This window comes from Bactrocera latifrons, unplaced genomic scaffold (assembly GCF_001853355.1).
Source record: "Bactrocera latifrons isolate USDA-ARS-PBARC rearing strain unplaced genomic scaffold, ASM185335v1 scaffold_21, whole genome shotgun sequence".
NCBI classification, from domain to species: Eukaryota; Metazoa; Arthropoda; class Insecta; order Diptera; family Tephritidae; genus Bactrocera; species Bactrocera latifrons.
Window position 1 is genome coordinate 877890 of NW_017535630.1, and position 20758 is coordinate 898647.

General features: G+C 37.7%; 4 protein-coding genes across 5 annotated transcripts in view; 2 read left to right on the forward strand and 2 right to left on the reverse strand.

The window, feature by feature from the left end:
• The first annotated feature begins 3284 nt into the window (after nucleotides 1–3284).
• LOC108968362 (probable trafficking protein particle complex subunit 2) lies at nucleotides 3285–4111 on the forward strand. Its single transcript, XM_018932350.1, has 2 exons — nucleotides 3285–3661; nucleotides 3731–4111. Exons 1-2 carry the CDS (start codon nucleotides 3575–3577, stop codon nucleotides 4064–4066), a joined length of 423 nt encoding a protein of 140 aa, XP_018787895.1. The 5' UTR covers nucleotides 3285–3574; the 3' UTR covers nucleotides 4067–4111.
• Nucleotides 4112–6101: 1990 nt separating this feature from the next.
• On the reverse strand, nucleotides 6102–15084 carry LOC108968344. Its single transcript, XM_018932326.1, has 4 exons — nucleotides 14524–15084; nucleotides 6857–13511; nucleotides 6495–6653; nucleotides 6102–6426 (listed from the first exon to the last, which is right to left on the reverse strand). Exons 1-4 carry the CDS (start codon nucleotides 14613–14615, stop codon nucleotides 6106–6108), a joined length of 7227 nt encoding a protein of 2408 aa, XP_018787871.1. The 5' UTR covers nucleotides 14616–15084; the 3' UTR covers nucleotides 6102–6105.
• A 478-nt stretch (nucleotides 15085–15562) lies between these two features.
• LOC108968318 (ubiquitin carboxyl-terminal hydrolase isozyme L5) lies at nucleotides 15563–17344 on the forward strand. Its single transcript, XM_018932273.1, has 3 exons — nucleotides 15563–15744; nucleotides 15973–16721; nucleotides 16933–17344. Exons 1-3 carry the CDS (start codon nucleotides 15669–15671, stop codon nucleotides 17083–17085), a joined length of 978 nt encoding a protein of 325 aa, XP_018787818.1. The 5' UTR covers nucleotides 15563–15668; the 3' UTR covers nucleotides 17086–17344.
• Nucleotides 17345–18040: 696 nt separating this feature from the next.
• The window catches only part of LOC108968338, a 35834-nt gene continuing 33116 nt past the window's right edge, over nucleotides 18041–20758 (reverse strand). The window contains exons 5-8 of one of the 2 annotated variants that reach the window (XM_018932318.1): nucleotides 20294–20622; nucleotides 19136–19305; nucleotides 18974–19053; nucleotides 18041–18731 (exon numbers count right to left, since the gene is read on the reverse strand). In XM_018932318.1, coding sequence (XP_018787863.1) covers nucleotides 18634–18731; nucleotides 18974–19053; nucleotides 19136–19305; nucleotides 20294–20622 — 677 coding nt within the window. In that variant the 3' untranslated portion in view covers nucleotides 18041–18633. Of the gene's footprint in view, nucleotides 19054–19135; nucleotides 19306–20293; nucleotides 20623–20758 lie in introns of both variants that reach the window. The other variant, XM_018932317.1, reaches the window with a different exon arrangement.

Below are 20758 nucleotides of genomic sequence, written 5' to 3' on the forward strand. Positions count from 1 at the left end.
GGCTTTTAAGATTTGGTCCAAAGAGATAAGATAAGATAAATAAACAATGATTGCACTACGACCTTAAGTCTATTGGGCTCTCTCCTAAATCACAAAGACTCACCTAGTCCCAGCATATTGATAAAGTCCAATATACTGCTAGATATTTGGAAACATGTACCCCAGGGCCTTTATTCAGCGTCTGCAGAATGCTATGCAGTCAATTAGCAGGTGTTTTGGAGCCTATGGGCCATAGCCATAGGCCTATGTTATACATATAAGTGCTTCTTCAGCATGCATGGCACAGTATAGAATGCGACAAGTAGCCTGAGTTTATACCTAGGGAGATTGATTACATATTTAAACCTGCTGAGGTTATAACCCCCCTTTAGCAACTTGGCCTTCTTCCTTACGAAGCAGCTCCAGGAACGGGCAAGCTTATCAACTAGTTCATTCCCGGCTATATTTTTGTGACTGAGCACCCAGATAAGGTGCACTTGGATATGTTCCGCTAGACTTTTCAGCTGTTCTCTACTTTGATTAAATGCTTGGAAAACTTCCTATAGATATGAAGAGTTTGGTGCGTGGTCCTGCGATCTCTGAACCGATTCCCTCTGAGGTTTTCGAGCCGTCAATGTACCACTTGATCAGCAGCGGCTCGAGAGTGGAATCGTTCATTCAGCCTTGCTGCCAAAAGTAACCTTAAACTTCTTCGTGAAGTTAGCTCTTTTGGTAATATTGTCCCTTTGAAGAAGAGCCAATGGTATTCCATTAGTTAATTCTTTCATCCGCTGGAATGAGATTACCTTACCTCTGTCACACTATTCTCCTGTCATTTGGAGCAGTGTGTTTTTGGCTACCTGACCGATTACTAGGGAAGTGGTGTCGATAGTTTGAGCCCTGCCGGAGTCTGCGAAACTTTTGAAGCCCAAGCCACCAACCCCCAATCGGTCGCACGATCTCGGTCTGCAACCATCTGACAATCATTGACTTGCAGCCACAAGACTTACCAGCACTCGTAGAAGAGAAAGAGTAAGCGTCTAAACGATCAGCTTTAAACTCTTTGGAGAAAATCTGTTTGAAGTTTCAAACCAAACTTTTCGAAAATTGAAAGTTGTTCTTATTGAAATTTTCAGAACTAATTAATCGGATTAAAGAATATACTGCGAAATATAAAAAAAAAAAGTTTTGGTAAGAGCAATCGCCTTCCTATATATTTTTATATTTTACTAAGATCACTTTCTTTAATGAGTTATTGGCTTTGTTCCCATATTGTACAGAAGGAAAAGAAACCATTACTTAAACGAATATAATTTATAAATCTCCCCTCAGTCACAAATGACCCCAAATTAAAAAGCAAACTTTGGCACGATCATAGTGCTCTCGCTAAAGGCTAACAAATATCCACACCATTAAAATAAAAATATACATCAAACAATAAACATCCGTTGAGTGTACACAAACTCATTACTAGCGAAAGCCAACAACAGCTTCACGTTCTTCCTATCATATTGTCACCTGTTCAAAAATAGTGAGAGCAAATTGTGAATTTAATGAAATTAAGAATCGATAGAAACACTGGTAGAAAAGCTTATTGATGTGGCCGCTGAAAGCCAGCAACAACAATCGAGTATTCATACGAGTAGATAAGTGGCTTCCGGTGATGCCGCCAATATAAAGATTGTTCCGCTTGGACAAAACCTTGAGCACTGGTCAGGTGGTCAAACAGTGGTCGACACTTACACCGGTTGAAGCTAATGCGCCGAGTGGTGATCAAAGCGCAAAACCGGCAATCATGCTGTCAACGGGCCAGCCAAGCGTTTATCGTCCCACACTCACAGCGGAGCTTAAAGAGAGTTAATACTTGCATTGAATTTGTATTTGATTATACAGGGGTGTAGCGATTATAAATTTCAAAATACGGTTGAAGAAAATAAACTTCTGGCTGATGTTTATAAGGGCTTAAATTTGAATATGTGGGTCTCAGATATAGAAATCCATTTTCTTCGAAAGCAATCATAAGTTCAGTTAAAATCCATTAACCCTCCCATAATGTTTCGCCATTAAGCACATATGAAGTAATTTCTACGTACTTACTTATAGTCAGTTGTATGCGTGAATAGCCGCATTTTCTTGCAGATGTCTGCTACCGTCTTGATTTGATCACTCGCGTCGCACGCAGCAAACAACGCAACTCCGGTAGCATCTCACATACATATTGACAATCTCTTCCTTCAGCTCTTTGGGCGTGGATTACTTTAGGCAAGGCTTGTTCATTTGAAGTTGCGCAAATATTAAATATTTGTGTTGGCATCATCATTCGTCACCTTCTGCAGTTAATGATCGTTGTGACTCTCGTTTAATGGTTTCAACGTTCCATTCTTATATCTGCGTTTGTATGTACACTCGTATAAATGTGTGAATTTATAAACATATTTATATATGTATAGCTATGAGATATTTTCTTACTTTGGATATAGCATTATTTGGGGTGTTAGGTGATCAAAGCCATGAATAATTTCTTCGTGGAAGGCACGGCTTTTGCTATTTTGAACTTGAATTGCGAATGGAGTTGCTTTAACTGGAATTAATTATGACAAGTTTCAGCATATATTAATATTGATTGATATATATCAGGTCCACTTCGATTCAAATTTGAATGTGGGAACAAAATTAATGCGGTCATACCTCTGTACGCCGCCAAAGCAAAGTTTCTCAGACTCAAAGCGCTGTTTGAATATAATTTCAAGCATCGGTCATTGTTGTTTTTATTCCATTAATTTTGTGTAGAATCCTCAAGATGGCGCAGTGATCGGCAACGACCGTCGCACCGCGACAAAGCAATGCCAGCTACAGCAGTAGAATTTTGCAAATTAATACAATTACATATGAACAAATAAAAATAAGAATTAGAAATATTACTATTTTATGCCTTTACAACTAAAACAACACATGCAATATTGATATGCAACAGAGCAATTTGCGCTTAAGTTTGGCTTCCCACACTGCCCGTACAGCCCATAAATCAAGTAGCACAATTTTACTCCCAGTACTCCAAATTATCTGCCGCTTATATCCTGACAACTAAAAGTGACCAAGCGGTATTTGTTTATATATTTTCACAGATTCTTTAAAAATATCTCACATTTAATTATTCAAATAAAAAATTAAGCTGTTTCCTATTCTACTTCTTTCTGTCACTTTAATTCACAGTACCGCAGTTCGTATATTCTTCATTCACAATAAATACTAACAGCTGTTGTACATTCATAAATTACTTTTGAATGTCACTTGGACCATACCACAAATAAGTGAAGAATCGATAACTGAGAGTATATTACGCTAATTTTCAAATATAATTAATGGAACGGAATAATATTTTTCAAAGTTTTTATAAATAATCCAGTGCTGTTCTTTCATCCACTTAATTACACAATTGTTAACAGCTAGTCTATGTTAATGGTTTATCATAAGCATTGAAAAAATTAGAATTAAATCGATAACTCCTCCTTATCACTAATTTTTCTGAAATATACATAGTTTTGTATATGTCATCAATAAGAAGAAACAAATAGGAATTTTTTCATAAATAAACATGTCAACGTTCTACTTCGTCATCGTTGGACACAATGATAATCCTATATTTGAAATGGAGTTTAGCACAGTCAATAAAGAGTTGCGTGTAAGTATCTGGCGATATATGCTACACCTTCCACCAGTATCTCCCATTAAAGACAATAAATTATTGCAGAAAGAAGACAGTCGTCACTTGAGTCAATTCATTGCACATGCCGCGTTAGATCTAGTAGACGAACACAAGTGGAGAACGCCCAATATGCAGTTCAAGTCCATCGATAAATTTAATCAATGGTCCGTGTCCGCATTCGTAACCGCCAGCCAGATACGCTTCATTATTGTGCATGACAACAAAAATGATGATGGCATAAAGAATTTCTTTAATGAAATGTACGAAACATATATTAAACATTCCATGAACTCATTTTATAAAATCAATACGCCCATCAAATCGCCTGTTTTCGAAAAGAAAGCACACCTTTTCGGGCGTAAATTTTTGCTATCATTATAATCGTTGTATAGTTTAATAAATATAGAAGCATATTATTTATAAGTATTTAAAGGTGTATGATTTTCGGAGTTATATACAGATTTTTAGCTTTGTAGAAAATTAAATTGCTTATTTGTTATTAATTAACCGTCCTACACTGATGTAATGGATCCGTATTTTTATACTCTGAATTGGGTATATAAAGTTTGCCATAAAGTTTGTAACAACTAGAAGAAAAAGTAGAGATTTAGCTATGTTCATCTGTTTAAACCTTGTTGTTGTTGTAGTGACAGAAAACCTGAAGTAATTTCGAGTAATCATGCTAACTGACAGTCCTTGGCCGGATAAGAATCTGTCAGTCTGGTGCTCTTGAATTTTGTTGTTTTTGTTGTTGTTGTTGTTGTTGTAGGGGCATAAAACATTGCTGAAGCAATTTCGAAGCATGGTGCCGAGTTGACAGTCCCTGACCCGAAAAAATCCGTGCCTGTTCCAGTTATTTAGACCCAACTGTCGTGGGAACGGTGATGTAGATAGGATTCTTGAGTATGTATGGTTTTTTTTTACCTACAGTTGAGTTTACCTGTTACGCATGGACCGGAATTTCTCTCCGGAATTTGAGTGTGAACTCAACGGAATATTTTTGCTGTCATCACAATTTTATACTAATTTTCACACAATTTTTTAGAGGTTTTTTTCAGGTTTGTTCCTACACCTTCAACAAATTTACAAAAATAAGTTTACATTTATTAGCAAGAGAATTTTCCAATTCATCTTGTGGCTTAGATTTAGCTAGTTCAACTTCTTAACGGAATGAGTAATGCCCAAAGCACAATGTATGCATTTATGGATTATTGTACCACAAATACAATTCATGAATTTATGAATTTATTGTATTACATCAGCTGATCAAATGATGGTAAACTAAAGTAAACACAATTAATTCAGTTTAGTATTAATGAAATATTTATTGTTGCACTTCATCATGTGGAATACATTGAACATCTAATGCAAATGTTTACGTTTTAAAGGAAACTTACAATTACATATATGTATACAAAGAAAGAAATAAAACATTTATTCTTCATTAGAATTAAAAATATTTTGCAAATACTTTCTCATTGGAGTGAGTCTTAAGAAAATTTTTTGTAATTCAATTTCAGAAAAGGATACAACAGAAGCGCACTACTTGCATTTACAAAAACAAAAAGAAACTATGCTTAATCATCAATTTTATTATTATACTCTTTTTCATTATTAATTCTTAGCATTTCTTGCTTGTTATCGTCCTTTGCTTTAAATTCTAAGATATTTATTTATACATCACGTAAATTTATCATTGCTTAACATCAAATACAATTTATCATTTATTAGTTTTAGTCAAAAAAATAAAAATACGATAATAAAGAAAAAGAAAAATTCATTTGCACACACTATTTATGTATGTATGTATGTGAATGCGCGTCGCCTAAACACTAGTGTGTGTGTGATGCACTACTCTAACTGCATAGCAAAATGTTAAATTAGAAATTGCAACTTTCTAGCTTTTAAATCTACAAATTATGCATACATTTGTTTTTAGAACCACAGTTTATATATTGTATGTATGTATATATACAAATATATACGCATATGGATATACACAACTGAACATTTATATATATATTTCTTTATATATAGTTAAATATAAAGGAAACTTAACTGTGTATCAGTAAATGTTTATACACAACATACCAACATACATACATTTTTGGTGGTTTCTAAAACCGTTTCGACCTTTCACAAATACATACTATCATATAAAGCGCGAACATATGTATAAATATATATATAGTGTACGTGTATGTGTCAAAGAATTCAAAATTGCAATTTGCCATTCGAAATTTTATTTAACCTCGGACATTTAAGTTCGAAATCAAGCGTAGACGCACTAAATATGTATATAGCGACACTCTTAAGTGTATATTTATGTATGTATATACACGGCGTATGCGTAAAATTCGTGGATTTACGTCAACGTATTGCATTTATTTACAGAGATTTCGTTTCCGGCGCACACGATACTACTTGGACTTTTTCCCCGTAACAGCATGCCGCTTCTGTTGAATCTTATCTTTGAGATTTTTTATTAAGCTTTCAATATCTTCCACATTGTAAGCGTATATGAGTTTGCACTGTTTCGCCTGTATATTGCCGTTATTTAAATTCTTCAAAGCATGTTGCAAGCAATAGACATTGCCTTCCTCCGTCTTCACCATTGATATATACAAATTAGCGCGACACAAGTCGCACTCACTTTCAATGGATTTATGTGGTGGTTGCTGCTTTTTAGCCTTGGAACCTTTCTCGTTGCCCACCTTTTCCGTGGACGTAACGCCAGCAGCCTTGAAATGACAATAAATCATTTTTTATTATTTTCTTATTAAAGAAAGCAAATATTAGTTAGTTATACCTTGAGCTGCTCTCGCGCGGCCAACTCCTTCTCGTACACTTCCTGCAGCATGGGCAGCATTTGTTGGAGGGTGTCGGAAGTCACACGCTGATCATAACCCAATGCGAAAAGTAGTTGCTCCAAGGAAAACATAGCAGGTTCGCAGCTATCATGAATGTCCTTTAAGAAATAAAAATATTTTTTTAATTTAAGTTTTAATAATTATTTATTTTTTTTATATAAAACAAGAAGAAACTTTAACTTCGGTTGCACTTTAGCTATATCCTTCACAAATACAAAATATGTACATACAACCTGGCAAACTTAACACACCTTGTGGTGGATATAAATATTAGAAAAATCAAAATTGATAGATTACTTACTCTAAAATCATCTTTAGCCAAATCCAGCCAAGACGTCGTGGCGAAGTAAACACTCTCGGACACCACATAGCCCGTGGCCAAGCTCGAGGTGTAGGCACGTGGAAACACAACAATAAACTCGCCCGGTTTCTGTTCGATGCGACATAGCGACACGCCGCGATCGGTGAGCATGTGCGGTGGAACCATAACCGTGTCACAAGGCAGCCAAATTGTCTTATTTTGACAGTGTGTGGGAATGAGCGAAGTAAGTGCTGATCGGAAATTGGCGCTCTGGTCATCTGGAATGCCGTACCACAGTTTTGAGGCGCCTGTATGTAAATATTCAATCCAGGAGAGCCCATGTGGATCGCGGTACCAGCAGCACGCAGAGAACAACATGCCTACATGCAGAGTCGGTACTGTTACGCCCATTACAGGACCAAGCGAGCGCAATACCGATCCGGGATTATTCGTTAGCACTTTCAGATTCCACGGGTGGCGTGCATAATTTGAACCTTTACTTTTTGGTCCCGGACTGGGGAAACCATAACCCCAACCGGAGGAATCTATAGAACCAGAATGCACACAAACATGACTGTCACGCACGGCTACATGACGCCAAAACTCAGCCTCAACCTCATTGACAATCGGTTCGGTATTCTTGAACCACAGCGCCATTGTATTGCGTGCAATGCGATAAAATTGACTAAGCGGCATGCTGCGCCCTTTCACAATGCACTCCATTGACACACCGTCCACTTCCTCTTCGGATTCTTCATCGTCCTCTGAGGAAACATCGTCTTCTTCATTCGACACACTCTCCGTATTCACAAAACGATCGGCATTACGTCGTGCCCGCGCCTCACGTTTCGCCCAATCCGCTTCGACTTCGTCGAATAACTTTTGGCGTTCGGCTGGCGATAAGGTATCGTAAGGTAGCAAATACTTGCAGTATATATCATCAAGTTTCGTAACACGATCTTGTGCCAACTTCGGAATGCACATCTCTTCGGCTACCCGCGCCCATTTCTTCTTCTCAATCACCTCCTTCAAGCCGCCCAACTCCTGAACGGTGTGGTAAAGACGCGGCAGATCAACTTCCATGCCGCCAATCCATGGTGGATGATTCATAACAATGCTCTGTGTGGCGAGATATTTTTTAATTGCACTTAGCTCCTTGGCGCTGGGTCCCCAACGATGAAGCATCTTATGTACGTATTGATTGTATGCTGTGAAACGCATCTCGTCCGATATGCGACACTCCGGCTTGAACGTGGCCGGTGGTATTATTTTACAAATACCGAAACGCGCAGCAATGGGTGTGATGCGTTCAATGAAATCAATGGGATCGGCAAACTCTTTTTCCGTTGGACGAAAGATCGGCGCCTCCACCATTTGCGTTGGGTCATCGTGACGCGGAAATGCAGTGTTGTTGGACATTTTAATAGGTGTGTCATCTTTGAATTTCTTATTCGCGCCATGTCCGCTTGGACCGGGACCAGCCCCGCCCATACGTGATTTAGCCGAACCTGAGAAAAGCGAAGAGTTTGAGTTCACACGCACTAACGGACCGCCGACTGACGTATTGGCAGCATTAGCCGCAGCTGCCGATGTGGATGGTTGGTTGTTCGCGTCTGCGCCAGCTTTGAATCTGGGCTGTACGGTGCCAATTGGTACATTTTTCAAACTATTCGAAGATGATTTATCGGCGTTTGTTGTTGACACCTCGGAGCTGTTTGGTTGTGTTGTGTTCGCCTTCTCGGACTTTTTTGTGTCACCTTCGGCGGTGTTCTTTGCAGCTGTCGCCAAAGCTGACGATATTGTTTGCGTACTTGGTATTAAAGTTTTCACAATATCCGCCACGTTCATGGACTCCGGCAGCGGTTTAGAATTGGAGCCCATCTGCGCTTTTGTCACCAAGGTGGCATGCATTATAACCTTTTGGTTCGGTCCATCAGGTCCCTCACGTCCCAATTTCACTGCAACACCTTGTATGCCACCTTCGCCATCACCGCCGGCGCCAATACCTTGTAGTGGTATGTAAAATGTGTGGCCCTCCTCGTCGGAATCTGCATCGTTATTTGCGGTCTCCTGCTTCTTGGCGGTTTTCGCAGATTTCGCAGCGTTAGCTTTATTGCTAACACCAGGCTTCTCGGAATCTAAACTCACTTTAACGAGCTTACAATTCTCCGACGGACTTAATGTCAAGGAAACGGAACTATTTTGCGTCTTCCCAGCGACGTCCTTGTTAGGCTTGTCGCTGGAGGCTGTTGGTGTTGCGACTGCAGCACCCGTCGACGTGCGTTTCTTACCCGGCGAAGCTTTGCTTGTTGTTGTCGGTGTGTTTGGTGTGGACTCCTCATTTTGAGAGTCGCGTCCGCTCTGTCGTCTAAATGCTGGCGTTGTTTGTGGCAGCTTATGGCCCTCGACTTCATCGTCGTCCTTATCGAAGGAATATATGGACTTCTCGTTATCCGCCGAAAATGCACCATAAGAAAATGGCGCACACTTCTTGTGACTTGTTGTTGTTGTTTCTTTGAGTTCAATTTGTTTTTGCTGATTCTTCTGATTGTAGACAGGCGTTCGTTTGGGTGTTTTTGCTGCGGTGGAAGCGCTGAGCGACGGAGTATTTAGAACAGACTTAAGTGGCGTCGTGTTCTTCTCGTCTGTCGCTGTTGGTGGCACCATTGCGTTGGTAGTGCTGTTCTTCTTACGACTTTGTTTTGACGTCGGCGTAGTATCCAACGCGGGTGCTTGAATAGTTGTAGGCGTTTGCGCTTGTGCCTGCTTGCCAGCAGCAGTTGTCTTGGAGTTCCCGCTGGAGCTTGTTGGCGTATCCTTTTCTTTTTCGTATTTACTCTGTTTATTATCCTTGCTGGCCGTTTCGTTTGTAGCCTTTTCTTCTTTGAGTTTCTTAACGGCTGCCGTTTTCTTTTCGGCCTTCTCGGCGCGTGTGGTTTTGACTGGTGTTGGTGTCTCACTTCTGACGTGCGCATTGCTGTTTGTTTTGGCACTAGTCTTTTGTGTGAGATTTATTGCTTGGCCACTTGTACGCTCGTTTTCGGTGACAACGTCCATTGGACTAACGGTGTCCAGCATTTTACCATCGTCTTTGCGGCTGCTCGTTGCAATAACGGGTGTGGCCTTTAGAGATGGTCCCTTCGCCGACCAGGCACTTTCACTTTTGCCCAGATCACGTGTGGCCTTCGATGACGAACTAAACGATGTGCTCTCCTTGTCATCGCGTGTCGGTGGCGGCGTGGTGGCAAAGAGATTTGGCCGCAAATTATCATCGAAATCATCGTCCAAATCATCTTGTATCTCATCGGGATTCGACGAACATTCAATTAGCCACTTTTGTATTTGCTCGTGTGTCATATTGACTTTTGCTTTGCGGCGTTCCTTGCTCGATAGCTGATCACCGATGTAGCCCTCGGTAGGCACTACGGGACCCAATACTGGTTTGTGTATAGAACCGCACTTACCCAGCGTACACTTGGTGTTGTCCGGACCCGAACTTTGCGCCAGACTTACGCTAGCTATACCAAATACTTTTCCGGACTCCTCTTTGCTTGGCATGAGACTGGCTGTGAGTATGCTGCCGATTTCATCTTTTAAGGGATCGGTGGATGCAGCTGTCGCACCGGCTATAGCCGAGGTAGTTACACTGGTGCTTGCTGTTATAGCAACGGTGGTGCCAGCGCCGGGCATGTTCATTTTCGTTGCCAAAGAGGAATTTCCAAGTCCGCCTTTAGTAACGGATGACAGTTCAAATTTCACTGGAGATGGTGATGGAAAGTTGTTGGTGCGCGGTAAAGTGGTGCGGTCGAATTTCGGTGTTAGAAAATTCGGATTTATTTTCGGTGATGGATATGCTTCGATGGGTGGGGGATAGGTTGTTGGTGCGGCTGGGTACTTCAGCGGTGACTGTGGCGGTAACGGGGCCTGCAAGTGTGGCGGCAATGCAGCATTGCTAGTGGGTGTTGGTGGTGCTGTGGGCGACTTAGCGTTGGGAAATGGATGTGCCGCTGGGCGTACATGTTGCGTATGATAATGTGGTGAAGCTGGTGGCAAATAAGTCGGTGTTTTGTTGAAGCCGGCATTTAGCGCGATATTCACATTTGCGGCTGGCGGTGTCACCGAAGGTATTGCATAAGTCGCTGGCACATTTAATATTTTAGATGTTGGTATGGGTGATTTTTTTTCAATTGTCTTAAATGGACTTGGTACTTGTGGTATCGCACATTGTGTTACTGCTGCCGTTACCGGGGAAGCGCTCGTCACAGGTGTGGCGGTATTGAGTGGTGGTGTTGTTACTGGTTTCGTGGTAATTGGTAACATCATTAATTGATTCGGTGGCACGAAGTTTTGTGTTGTACTGTCACATTTTCTCGAATCCGAATGTTCGGAATCTTTATCATTTGATTTGATATTTGCTTTTATCGCCAGCGGCTCGTCATCAGAATCACTGAAACTTTTCTCTAGTTTGCGCTTGGTTTCATTTAACTCTTTATTCAATAAAAAATCTTCATCATCGGTATCTGCTTTACTGATGTCCGACTTTTGCTTACTACTCGTGGTGCTCTCTACCGTTGTGGGTATTTTCGTGATGACCCCTTTCTTAACTAGCATGCCTTCGATTTCCCGTTTGACTGGCGCTTGTTTGGGTTGTTTGGGTGGACGGCCGCGTCTGCCGGTCGTTGGTTTCTCCACAGGAACTACTGGTTCCACTATGGTGGACTTTGGCGCCTCCTTTGGTGGAAGGGGCGCCGCACTGCCGGTTGCATTAGTATTGGCGCCGGTAGCGGCATTCTTTTTTAACTCGTTCTCCATTTTTTCCATCTCCTTTACATTGGGCCGATCTGGAAAACTATTCAATGATAAGTCGTCATCTTCATCTTCGGCTAATTGTAGTTTATGCCCTATGATGCCCATATAAATTGCAGCTGCCTCTTTTGTTTTTCGCGATGGTCGTGGAAATCTTGCATTTCCACTGCTCTCCTTTTCATCTTCACCATTTAGTGCCGAGATGTCTGACTTTGATTTCTTGTTTGTTATTTGACGCACAGGCGATTGCTTCTTCGGAGATTGTGGTATTGTTTCTTTCTCTATTTCGACCTCGTCTTCTATTTTCTTTTTTGCTATTCTCCCTCGACCCCTGCCTTTAGCTTTTAGAGGCGCTTGTGGTTTTTCTTCCACGGCTACCTTTTCATTGCCATTGGCGATAGGACTTGATTCGATTTCTTCGTTTGTTTTTACAGCTTCAGCCACTAACATTTCTTGATTTTGTTCCGAGTTTGCTTTTTTTGGTGTAGCTTTCTTACCAAGCTTTCCAGCACGACCTCCGCCCTTCTTTGGCGAAACCTTCGGTCCCTTCTTGAGTTTTATAGCTTTTGCCAAGGGTTGTTCGTCATCGGACGAAAAGTCAAAAACGTTCATTTTATCTTTATTTTCGGTATTCACATCTTCAGATGCATTTTGTATAGACTTCTTAGAATTTTTGTTCGAATCTTTAACTGACTTGTTATCGACATTTCCTAATTTCACATTATTCTCAACAACATGGTCGTCATCCGCTTCTTCGGTGTGTATTACTTTCACTGGTTCAAAAAAGGCTCGTTGCCTTGTCATACGCCCTGAAGGCTCAGGCGATGGTATAAATATTGGCGACTCTTTCTGTCTAGGCCGTTTTACCGGAATTTTATCTTTAGCTTTTGGCTTATCATCTTTTGTTTGTGTTATTTTTATAATTTCTTTGGAATTTGATTCCAACTGGACATCCTCTGGTGGAACGTCTTTACCTTTTTTCGCTGTTGATGGAGGTCTACCCTTGCGTGAACGTCCCGTTTCACTCTCCTTCGAAGGCGTTTCTGATTTACGCTCCTGTATTGTGGGTGTTTTTGATTTCTTCGCATCGCTTCTTCGCACTACATACAATTCTTTTTCGGAATCTTCAATTTTCGTAGCTTCATCTTTTGCAGAATAGAATTCATCTTCTTCACTATCATGCTCCGTGGTTTGTTGTGTATCTTTTGCACCACCCCGATTTGAACGTCTTTTTGTATCCGGTGTATTATTGCACTTATCAGTTTCAGTGTTGTTGTTGGACTGTTGATCGCCCGGTGGACGACTTCGTCGATTACCAACAGGAACTACTTCTGCACGCTTCCGCACCGCAAATGGTATAATATTATTTTCGACGGACCCAATATTGTCTTCTGGTTTTGTAGCAGCTTCTGTGGAAGGTTCATCCGCCTTGGAGTTACTGTTCTCGGGCGCCTCTGCAAGAGTGGTTGCGGCATTTTTGGATGTCGACGCTTTTGGTTCTTCTTTCTTCGTTGTGCTACCTTTGGGTCGACCTTTCTTGCCTTTTTTACCACCTTTGGTATTTTTAACTGGTGTTATCTTTACAGGACGCTCTGGTTCTTTCGTCTTGCCTTGATTTAAGAAGTCTAAATGCGCTGGTAATGCGGGCGTTCCACGAAAACACAAGAAAGTCAGAAAATCTTCAGTCTTCGGACGCTTGTTTGGTAAAATTTCTGTTGGTGGTTCACGGCTTTCAGACGATGTGCTCGGACCAGTATTTGACGAAGAAGAAGCTGCAATCACTGCACTGTATGATGACGTGGGAGCATTTTGACCTTGTGCAAATTTTCGTTGGGCTTGAACTTTGGTTCTACAAGTGAAAGATATAAACATAAGATTACAGCGTCAGTTTGACAATTAAAATTTATTTCATTTGTATGCTAATTAAACTATAAAAATGTATGTATTAAGAATGTTATAAGAATTTAATAATACAATAGTCAAAAGGGAAACGACATTGAAAACATCATTAAACCCATCATTAAATTTGCAATGTCACATACGTGTCTCAGAAAAAATACAGAAATACAGTTCGGTTTATTTTTTTTCCTTCGAAAGGGCATATCTAACAAATTGGAAAAATGTGTTTTTCTTACTATATTATATGGTTCAGGAAGTTACGAGTATTTATGCCTATTTACGAACGTATTATATCCAAACTTTAAAGCGTTTTCCCACCACTAGCTTTTTCAAAGTGGGTGCACCTCATTAAACACCGAAACGACCCAGAACAATTGCCCCCATTTTCAATTATTTACTTTTACCATTAGTATTTAAAAATATAATCGACATCTTCATAAGGAATACATTGAAACTGACTTTGTTTTACACGAATTAACCCTATTCCCCCTTTAAGAATTTTACAAAATTCTGCTTCAGAAAATGCATTGCTAATTTATTAAATATAAATATATTTGAATAACAAAGAAGTTTTTCAAATTAAATTTTCTTTTTACGATACAAATTCGACTTTATTATTATTCTCATATGTACATATTTTATTTGCATACTTTCAAAATACTTCCTTTGATTATTACTGCTTTAATATACAATAAATGACTTATGCACTTGTCTATCATATATAATTGCATGCATATATAAATTATTCCGTGAACAGGTACATACACACATAGTTGCACATACATACATACATATAAGCTGGTAATTGAATGTCCGTTGTTTTGCTACTATATTTGAAATAGTTATCCATACACCACACATAAAATTGCTATATGCCCTCTTAATACTACTGAATGGTAAAAAAAACAAATTCCATATTGATCACATAAACCGGGCTTCTTACAAATAAACGTATTACGTACCGTTTAGGCATTTCTGGTGACGACTCCACTGCCGTCGGTTGAGGTGGCGGTGACTCTTTGCGTTTCCGCTTAGAGTCTTTGGATACGACCATCTTTCATCCACCCCTTTGGCCACTTCTCCTACTTAACTTTTCACAATTCACACTTGACTTCACTTGGAAAATATGTGCGTCGTTTCTCAGCCGGTTAAAAATTTATAAAATCGTAACACGTATTGACTACTTACAAGCAGTAACTTTATATAATGGTTTATCAGTTTTTGTAAATTTTTATTAAATGTGTACAAATCGCATAAATTACTCCAATTTACACACACCGCCACCGCAACTACCCATTTTTTTCATTTGCAAAATTTTCATCGACGTCGTAACTAGAAAACTTAACTCCATTTTTTTCACACCTTTCACTGCATTTTATTCTTCACAAATATTGGCATTCATTACAAATAAGTTCACTTCAACAATTTTCAATAGTTAGCAAATTTTTTTACACATTTTTATGAGGGAAAATAATTTTTGAAAAATTCTTATTTTCTTCTCCGATTTGCAATCGCTTTGCATTTACCACAGTCACTTCGAAACTGATTGCTTTGTGTCATGGCGGACAAATAGCAGAGGTGTATTCCATCGCACTACGATTTTTTTTTTTAAGTTTTTATAACAATGTACTTTTACTATGGGTCAGTGGACTACAAAGAACACATTTTTTACACGCACAATGAAAATAAACACAGTATTGTTATTAAGAATTATGTGTCAAAATATGCTGAACAACAACGTAATCTCTATTAAAAGTACAAATAACTGAAAACCATAGTTTAAAATTATAACAAGTAAGCAAATTAACTAAAAAAAACAGTTGGATTTCGGTAAAGATTTTAAGGTAAGATAAATGGTTAATTTGGATCTCTTGTATCAATAATATTAAACATTATTCTTCAGTATACAATTCTTCAAATGAAATATTTGTCAACACTGTTTATTGTTAGGTAGTGTCGGTAACCCTGTTCATAGCTACGTTGTGAATTGCATTTTTTTAATTTTGACAGGTAAAAATATATTTGTGTCAAAGATTAATTGTCAATAGAATCATATAGTACAATTTCTGGTTCGCTGAAATAAATACAATTTTAAGAAATAAATAAAATGTCGGACGGTGCAGGAAGTTGGTGTTTAATTGAGAGTGATCCCGGTGTATTTACGGAACTTATTCGTGAATTCGGTAAGTAACTTTATTAGCGTCTTTATTTACCGGCTTCTATGAAGGTGTTTGACACAATTTTCTTCGCTTGGGGGTTAAGTATACAAGATAAACAATTTTGTGCAAAATTGCAATATCATCGGAATTTGTTATCTGTTCATTTTTTTTATTGTGTATGTTTATTATTGAGAACTACAGCGAGATACCAAATTATATTGTTAACCATTCCAATTCTTTATAACATTTTAGGTTGCGAAGGGGTGCAGGTAGAAGAAATATGGAGCTTAGATCGTGACCTGTTCAAAGAACTCGAACCTATACATGGTCTAATATTCCTGTTTAAATGGGTACAGGACGACGAATCTGTTGGCACAGTAGTAAAGGACGATCGTTTAGATAATATATTCTTTGCGAAACAAGTTATAAATAATGCTTGCGCTACACAAGCTATACTAAGCATATTACTGAATTGCAATCACCCAGATATTAACTTGGGGCCAACACTTAGTGAATTCAAAGAATTTTCACAATCTTTCGATCCGTTCAACAAAGGCTTAACACTGAGCAATGCGCCTAAAATTCGTTCTGTGCATAATTCATTTGCGCGACAAACACTCTACGAGCTAGACACTAAAAACCAAAACAAAGATGATGATGTATACCATTTCATCGGTTATATACCGATCAATGGGCGCTTATATGAGCTCGATGGCTTGAAAGAAGGTCCAGTCGATTTGGGCGCTGTGGCCACTGATCAAAATTGGATCGATGTTGTGCGCCCAATAATCGAAAAGCGTATGCAAAAGTACAGCGAAGGCGAAATTCACTTTAATCTTATGGCGCTTGTGTCGGATCGTTTGAAAATATATCAGCAAAAAATTGATCAGCTTATAAACACCGCTGACGACGCCATGGACACCGACGAGGATAGACAGACTGAAATCGCTAAATTGCGTTCGAAAATGGAGTACGAAGTTGAGAAACGGAAGCGATATAAAGTAAGTGAAAGTAACTTTACTAGTAGTTCAAAAACATAATAATAAAACTGTTTAGTAAAAAAGTTAATGTGGTTATTAACTCAAATTTGTGCATTACCAATAGTTAAATAACTATTATTTCGTTATGAGTTTCAAAGAAAATTAATTCTTAAAAGATTTTGCTGGCTTTTGTACATTTTACCAAAACAATAATTTTTTTTTTCCTTTACAGATCGAAAACATTCGTCGTAAGCATAACTATTTACCATTTATAGTAGAATTACTAAAAATGTTGGGCGAACAAGGCCAATTAATGCCTATCTATGAAAAGGCTAAACAACGCGCTGCAGAAAGAGAGGCTGCTGTTTCGAAAAGCAAATCTTAAAACTTTTGCTACTGTGCGACATACAAAATTCTTAAACATCGTTGACGCATTTTTTCTTTACACTTTATGTAAATGCTTTTATTACAAAAGAAAAAAAAAAAAAATAAATAAAAATCAAATCAATCGTTTATATATATATACATATATTGCTAACGGAATGACTGCCGAGGAGAATATGTATGATTCCCCTAATAAGATTGTTTAAATTTTTGAAAACTTGAGAAAATAGCTAAATAAATCTAACTTGTGCTATTGCAAACTGTAATTGTTTCATTCAATAATTTTGTAATAGAAAGTCTTGGGTTTTATTTTTGATTTATTACTTGTAATATATTTCAATTAATAGCATTAATATATATAATATATAATTTAATGTATATATAGTTGATCTTTATTACAATATGTATACTATATTCAGATTTCATTGCGTTTTTTACTTTTATATAATATGTAAGTATTGTATATAGGAATATTATGTTAATCAGTGATTTTGTCGGTTTCTAGGTTAAATCCACATTTACGTGTTATGGATTGATTTTCAAGGGTTTTTGATTATAGTTTTTTTGTTTTTTTTTTTTGTGTTTGGTTTTATATGCATATTTTACTTTTTGGGTGCGAGTATGTTTGATTTATGTAGTCGTTTTAATACAAAAAAAGTGCGCTAAACATTTTGTGTGACAAAAAAAAAGAATATAAGTGAAAATATTGTGGAAATTCAAAAGTGAGGTGAAAGCAAAGAAGTCCTTATTTAAAGAAAATAATTTGGAAATTAATTCAGATATATAAAAATAGTGTTCCAAGGTAAAAACTCCGAATAAATAGTTTAGATGGGACCAAAATAGTATATAGTTCTTGTATGGGCATCTTTTGTATTTGTGTGGGTATTTTAGTTAACGTTTTTTGATTTTCATAAAAATATATAATGAATTTCAAAAAAACTATTTTTTAAATATTAACGAATTTTAATGTTATAAATTATCTGATTGTATATTTCTTCAAAATTCTAATGCTTCTTCTAGCTTTGTGTTACATATCTTTTGATTTGTTTAATATTCTTGCAATCATTACACTTTTTTAATGTGAATCCTCATTTATCTCTAACTTAGCATACATCGCTACATTGCTTTTGCTGTTGTTTTTGATTTTTTTCTTTGTTTTTTTCTTTGCTGTATTTGTATATAGTTTATTAACGTGTGCTTGTCTTAATTTGCACACATTTAGTTTTTAAGAAATTTGTCCTTTCGCACTGATTTTTGTTTATTTTTTGGTTTTTTTTATCAAAACAAATTTTGAACTTAACAACCATAACCTCTAAATTTAGCACTTATGAATATTTTCTTTCTACTTTCGCGTGTTTTTCATTTAATTTTAATAATTTTTAATTAACATAATTTTTTGCATGAATTTTTGAAGACACAACAGTTTCGGGTCCAGTTCCAGGAAGTATAATTTCAAGTTTAATCCTTTCATTTGCTTTGCACTCCACCGCCACATCACGCCTAGTCGCCACTCCATGCTATAGCACTCGTGCGCTTGTAATGGTTATTGTTAGGTCTTGAAGCCATCGAGATGCGTCGGTTGTGCGGTTGTCGGTTGGGTGTTGTTGGCTTGAGTTGACGGCGCCGGTTCACTACTCTCTCTATGAACTGTAATTGAATAAATGATTGTTTTTGTTTTGCTTTTGTTGTTGTTGCTATTTTGTTTTTGTGTGTGTTAACGTTTTAATAATTTGCACAATATTGCTGCTATTGTTGCATTTTGGAGGCATATCAAATGGGTATGGTTAGATTTGGAAAAAATTGATTTGTCTGATTGAATTGATTTGCCGAATTGATCGAATAGTTGTTCGGATTGTAAGATGCAAAGCAATTATTTGGCGTAGTTATACCTGCGGCCTGCATGCGATTGTATAAATTCTTTTTCTTCTTCTTCAAAATCATATCCAAATTGTAGCCATCAGCGGTTGTTCTGTAAGTTATCCAATTAAGTTAGGTTAGGTTAATTTTTGCAAATAATTGTTTAAATATATAAATTACTAATTATTGCTTACTTCTCAATGCGATTCATTCCCAATAAATCCTTGAAGGATAAGTATATCTTGTTGAGTGTCAAATTTGGTAGTCCCTGCCCCAAATATCGTACAAATTTGACCTGCTCACATTTGGGTAAGCCACTCTCATGGAAGTCCAAAAAGGGTCTATGATCGGAAATCTTATATTCCTGCAAACGGTAAAGTGGCGTAAACAAGAAATATATAAGATAAAAATTTTAACTTTTGTTTAAAAAACGAGAGAGTAAAACAAATAACTGTGCTCTCATTGGCGCTTAAACGGTTCTTGAACGTGAGGTTTATATCCTCAACAAAGTATATTAAGACTGTCACGAAGTTTGAAATGCTCAGAAGGATAAAAGATCAGCGTCACGAGCTGACTCAATTTAGCGGAGTCCGTCTGTCCATACGTGATCTAGTTGCTTAGTTTTTGAGATATAGACCTGAAATTTTGCACACGTCGTTTTCTCACCACAAAGCTGCCTATTTGTCAGAACCACCGATATCGAACCACTATAGCATATAGCTGCCTTACAAACTGAACGATCAAAATCGAGTTTTTGTATGGGAAACTTTTTTAGTTGAAGAGATATCTGCACGAAATTTGGCATGGATTGTTGTCTGAGGTAACGCTACTATTATCCAATAAATTATTGAGATCGAATTACTATAGCGTATAGCTGTCATACAAACTGAACTATCAAATCATCAAGTTTGTATGGAAAACTTTTTTAATTGAGGAGATGTCTTCACGAAATTCGCAACTGATTATTTTTCAGAGGAACTGTTACGATCTCCGAACGAATTGTTCAGAGCGCTGCGCTTTAGCATAGACATCGCTGCCATTCAAACTACTTGAACAAAGTCGAGAGCTTTTTGCAACATTTTAATGATTATATACATACATATGTATAAGTATGTATGTATGTATATGTTTGTATGTACATATATATGTAATAAAATTTGCATTAATATAAAAGCATAAGCACTAAAACCAGCCTTCTTTTCGCCATAAAAACTCTAAATATAAACGCAGCAATCTTTTATAGGCCAAAGAAAAATGTGTACGTATATGTACGCATATTAAGGCATATGCGCATATGTGTATGTATGTATGTATAATTGTATGCAATTTACGCTTCCTTTGTGTTTGCTCACATTGCAAAATTTGCTGAAGTTTTCGACGATTATGTACTTTTCGTAAAAGGTTACCGTTTGATTACTCTGAATACCGAACTGTTTGAATATTTCCTGCTTTTTCGGCGGCAAACGTGTTATATGTGTACAGACCCCATCCTCGACACGATGTGTTTCGTGTACATCGAAATTTTCGTAAATCATTAGATTTTCCAAAACCTTTGGCATTATACAACGCGCTGGTAACGCATCAAATCCGCTGCCGACTCGGACACCATCCAAGCCACCGCCAGCATTCGGTCCCACATCCATGCCATCACTGGATTGCTGATGCACCATGTTTTTTAAATCTGTCGAATATATGGAGTTTATGTTTAGGTTAGATTTTTTGTGTAAAAAGTGTAATACATAGAATTTGTTGTGTTTTTGGTTATTTTAATTATTATAATTGTTTTAATAACAAAAATATATAAAACAAAGTATAAA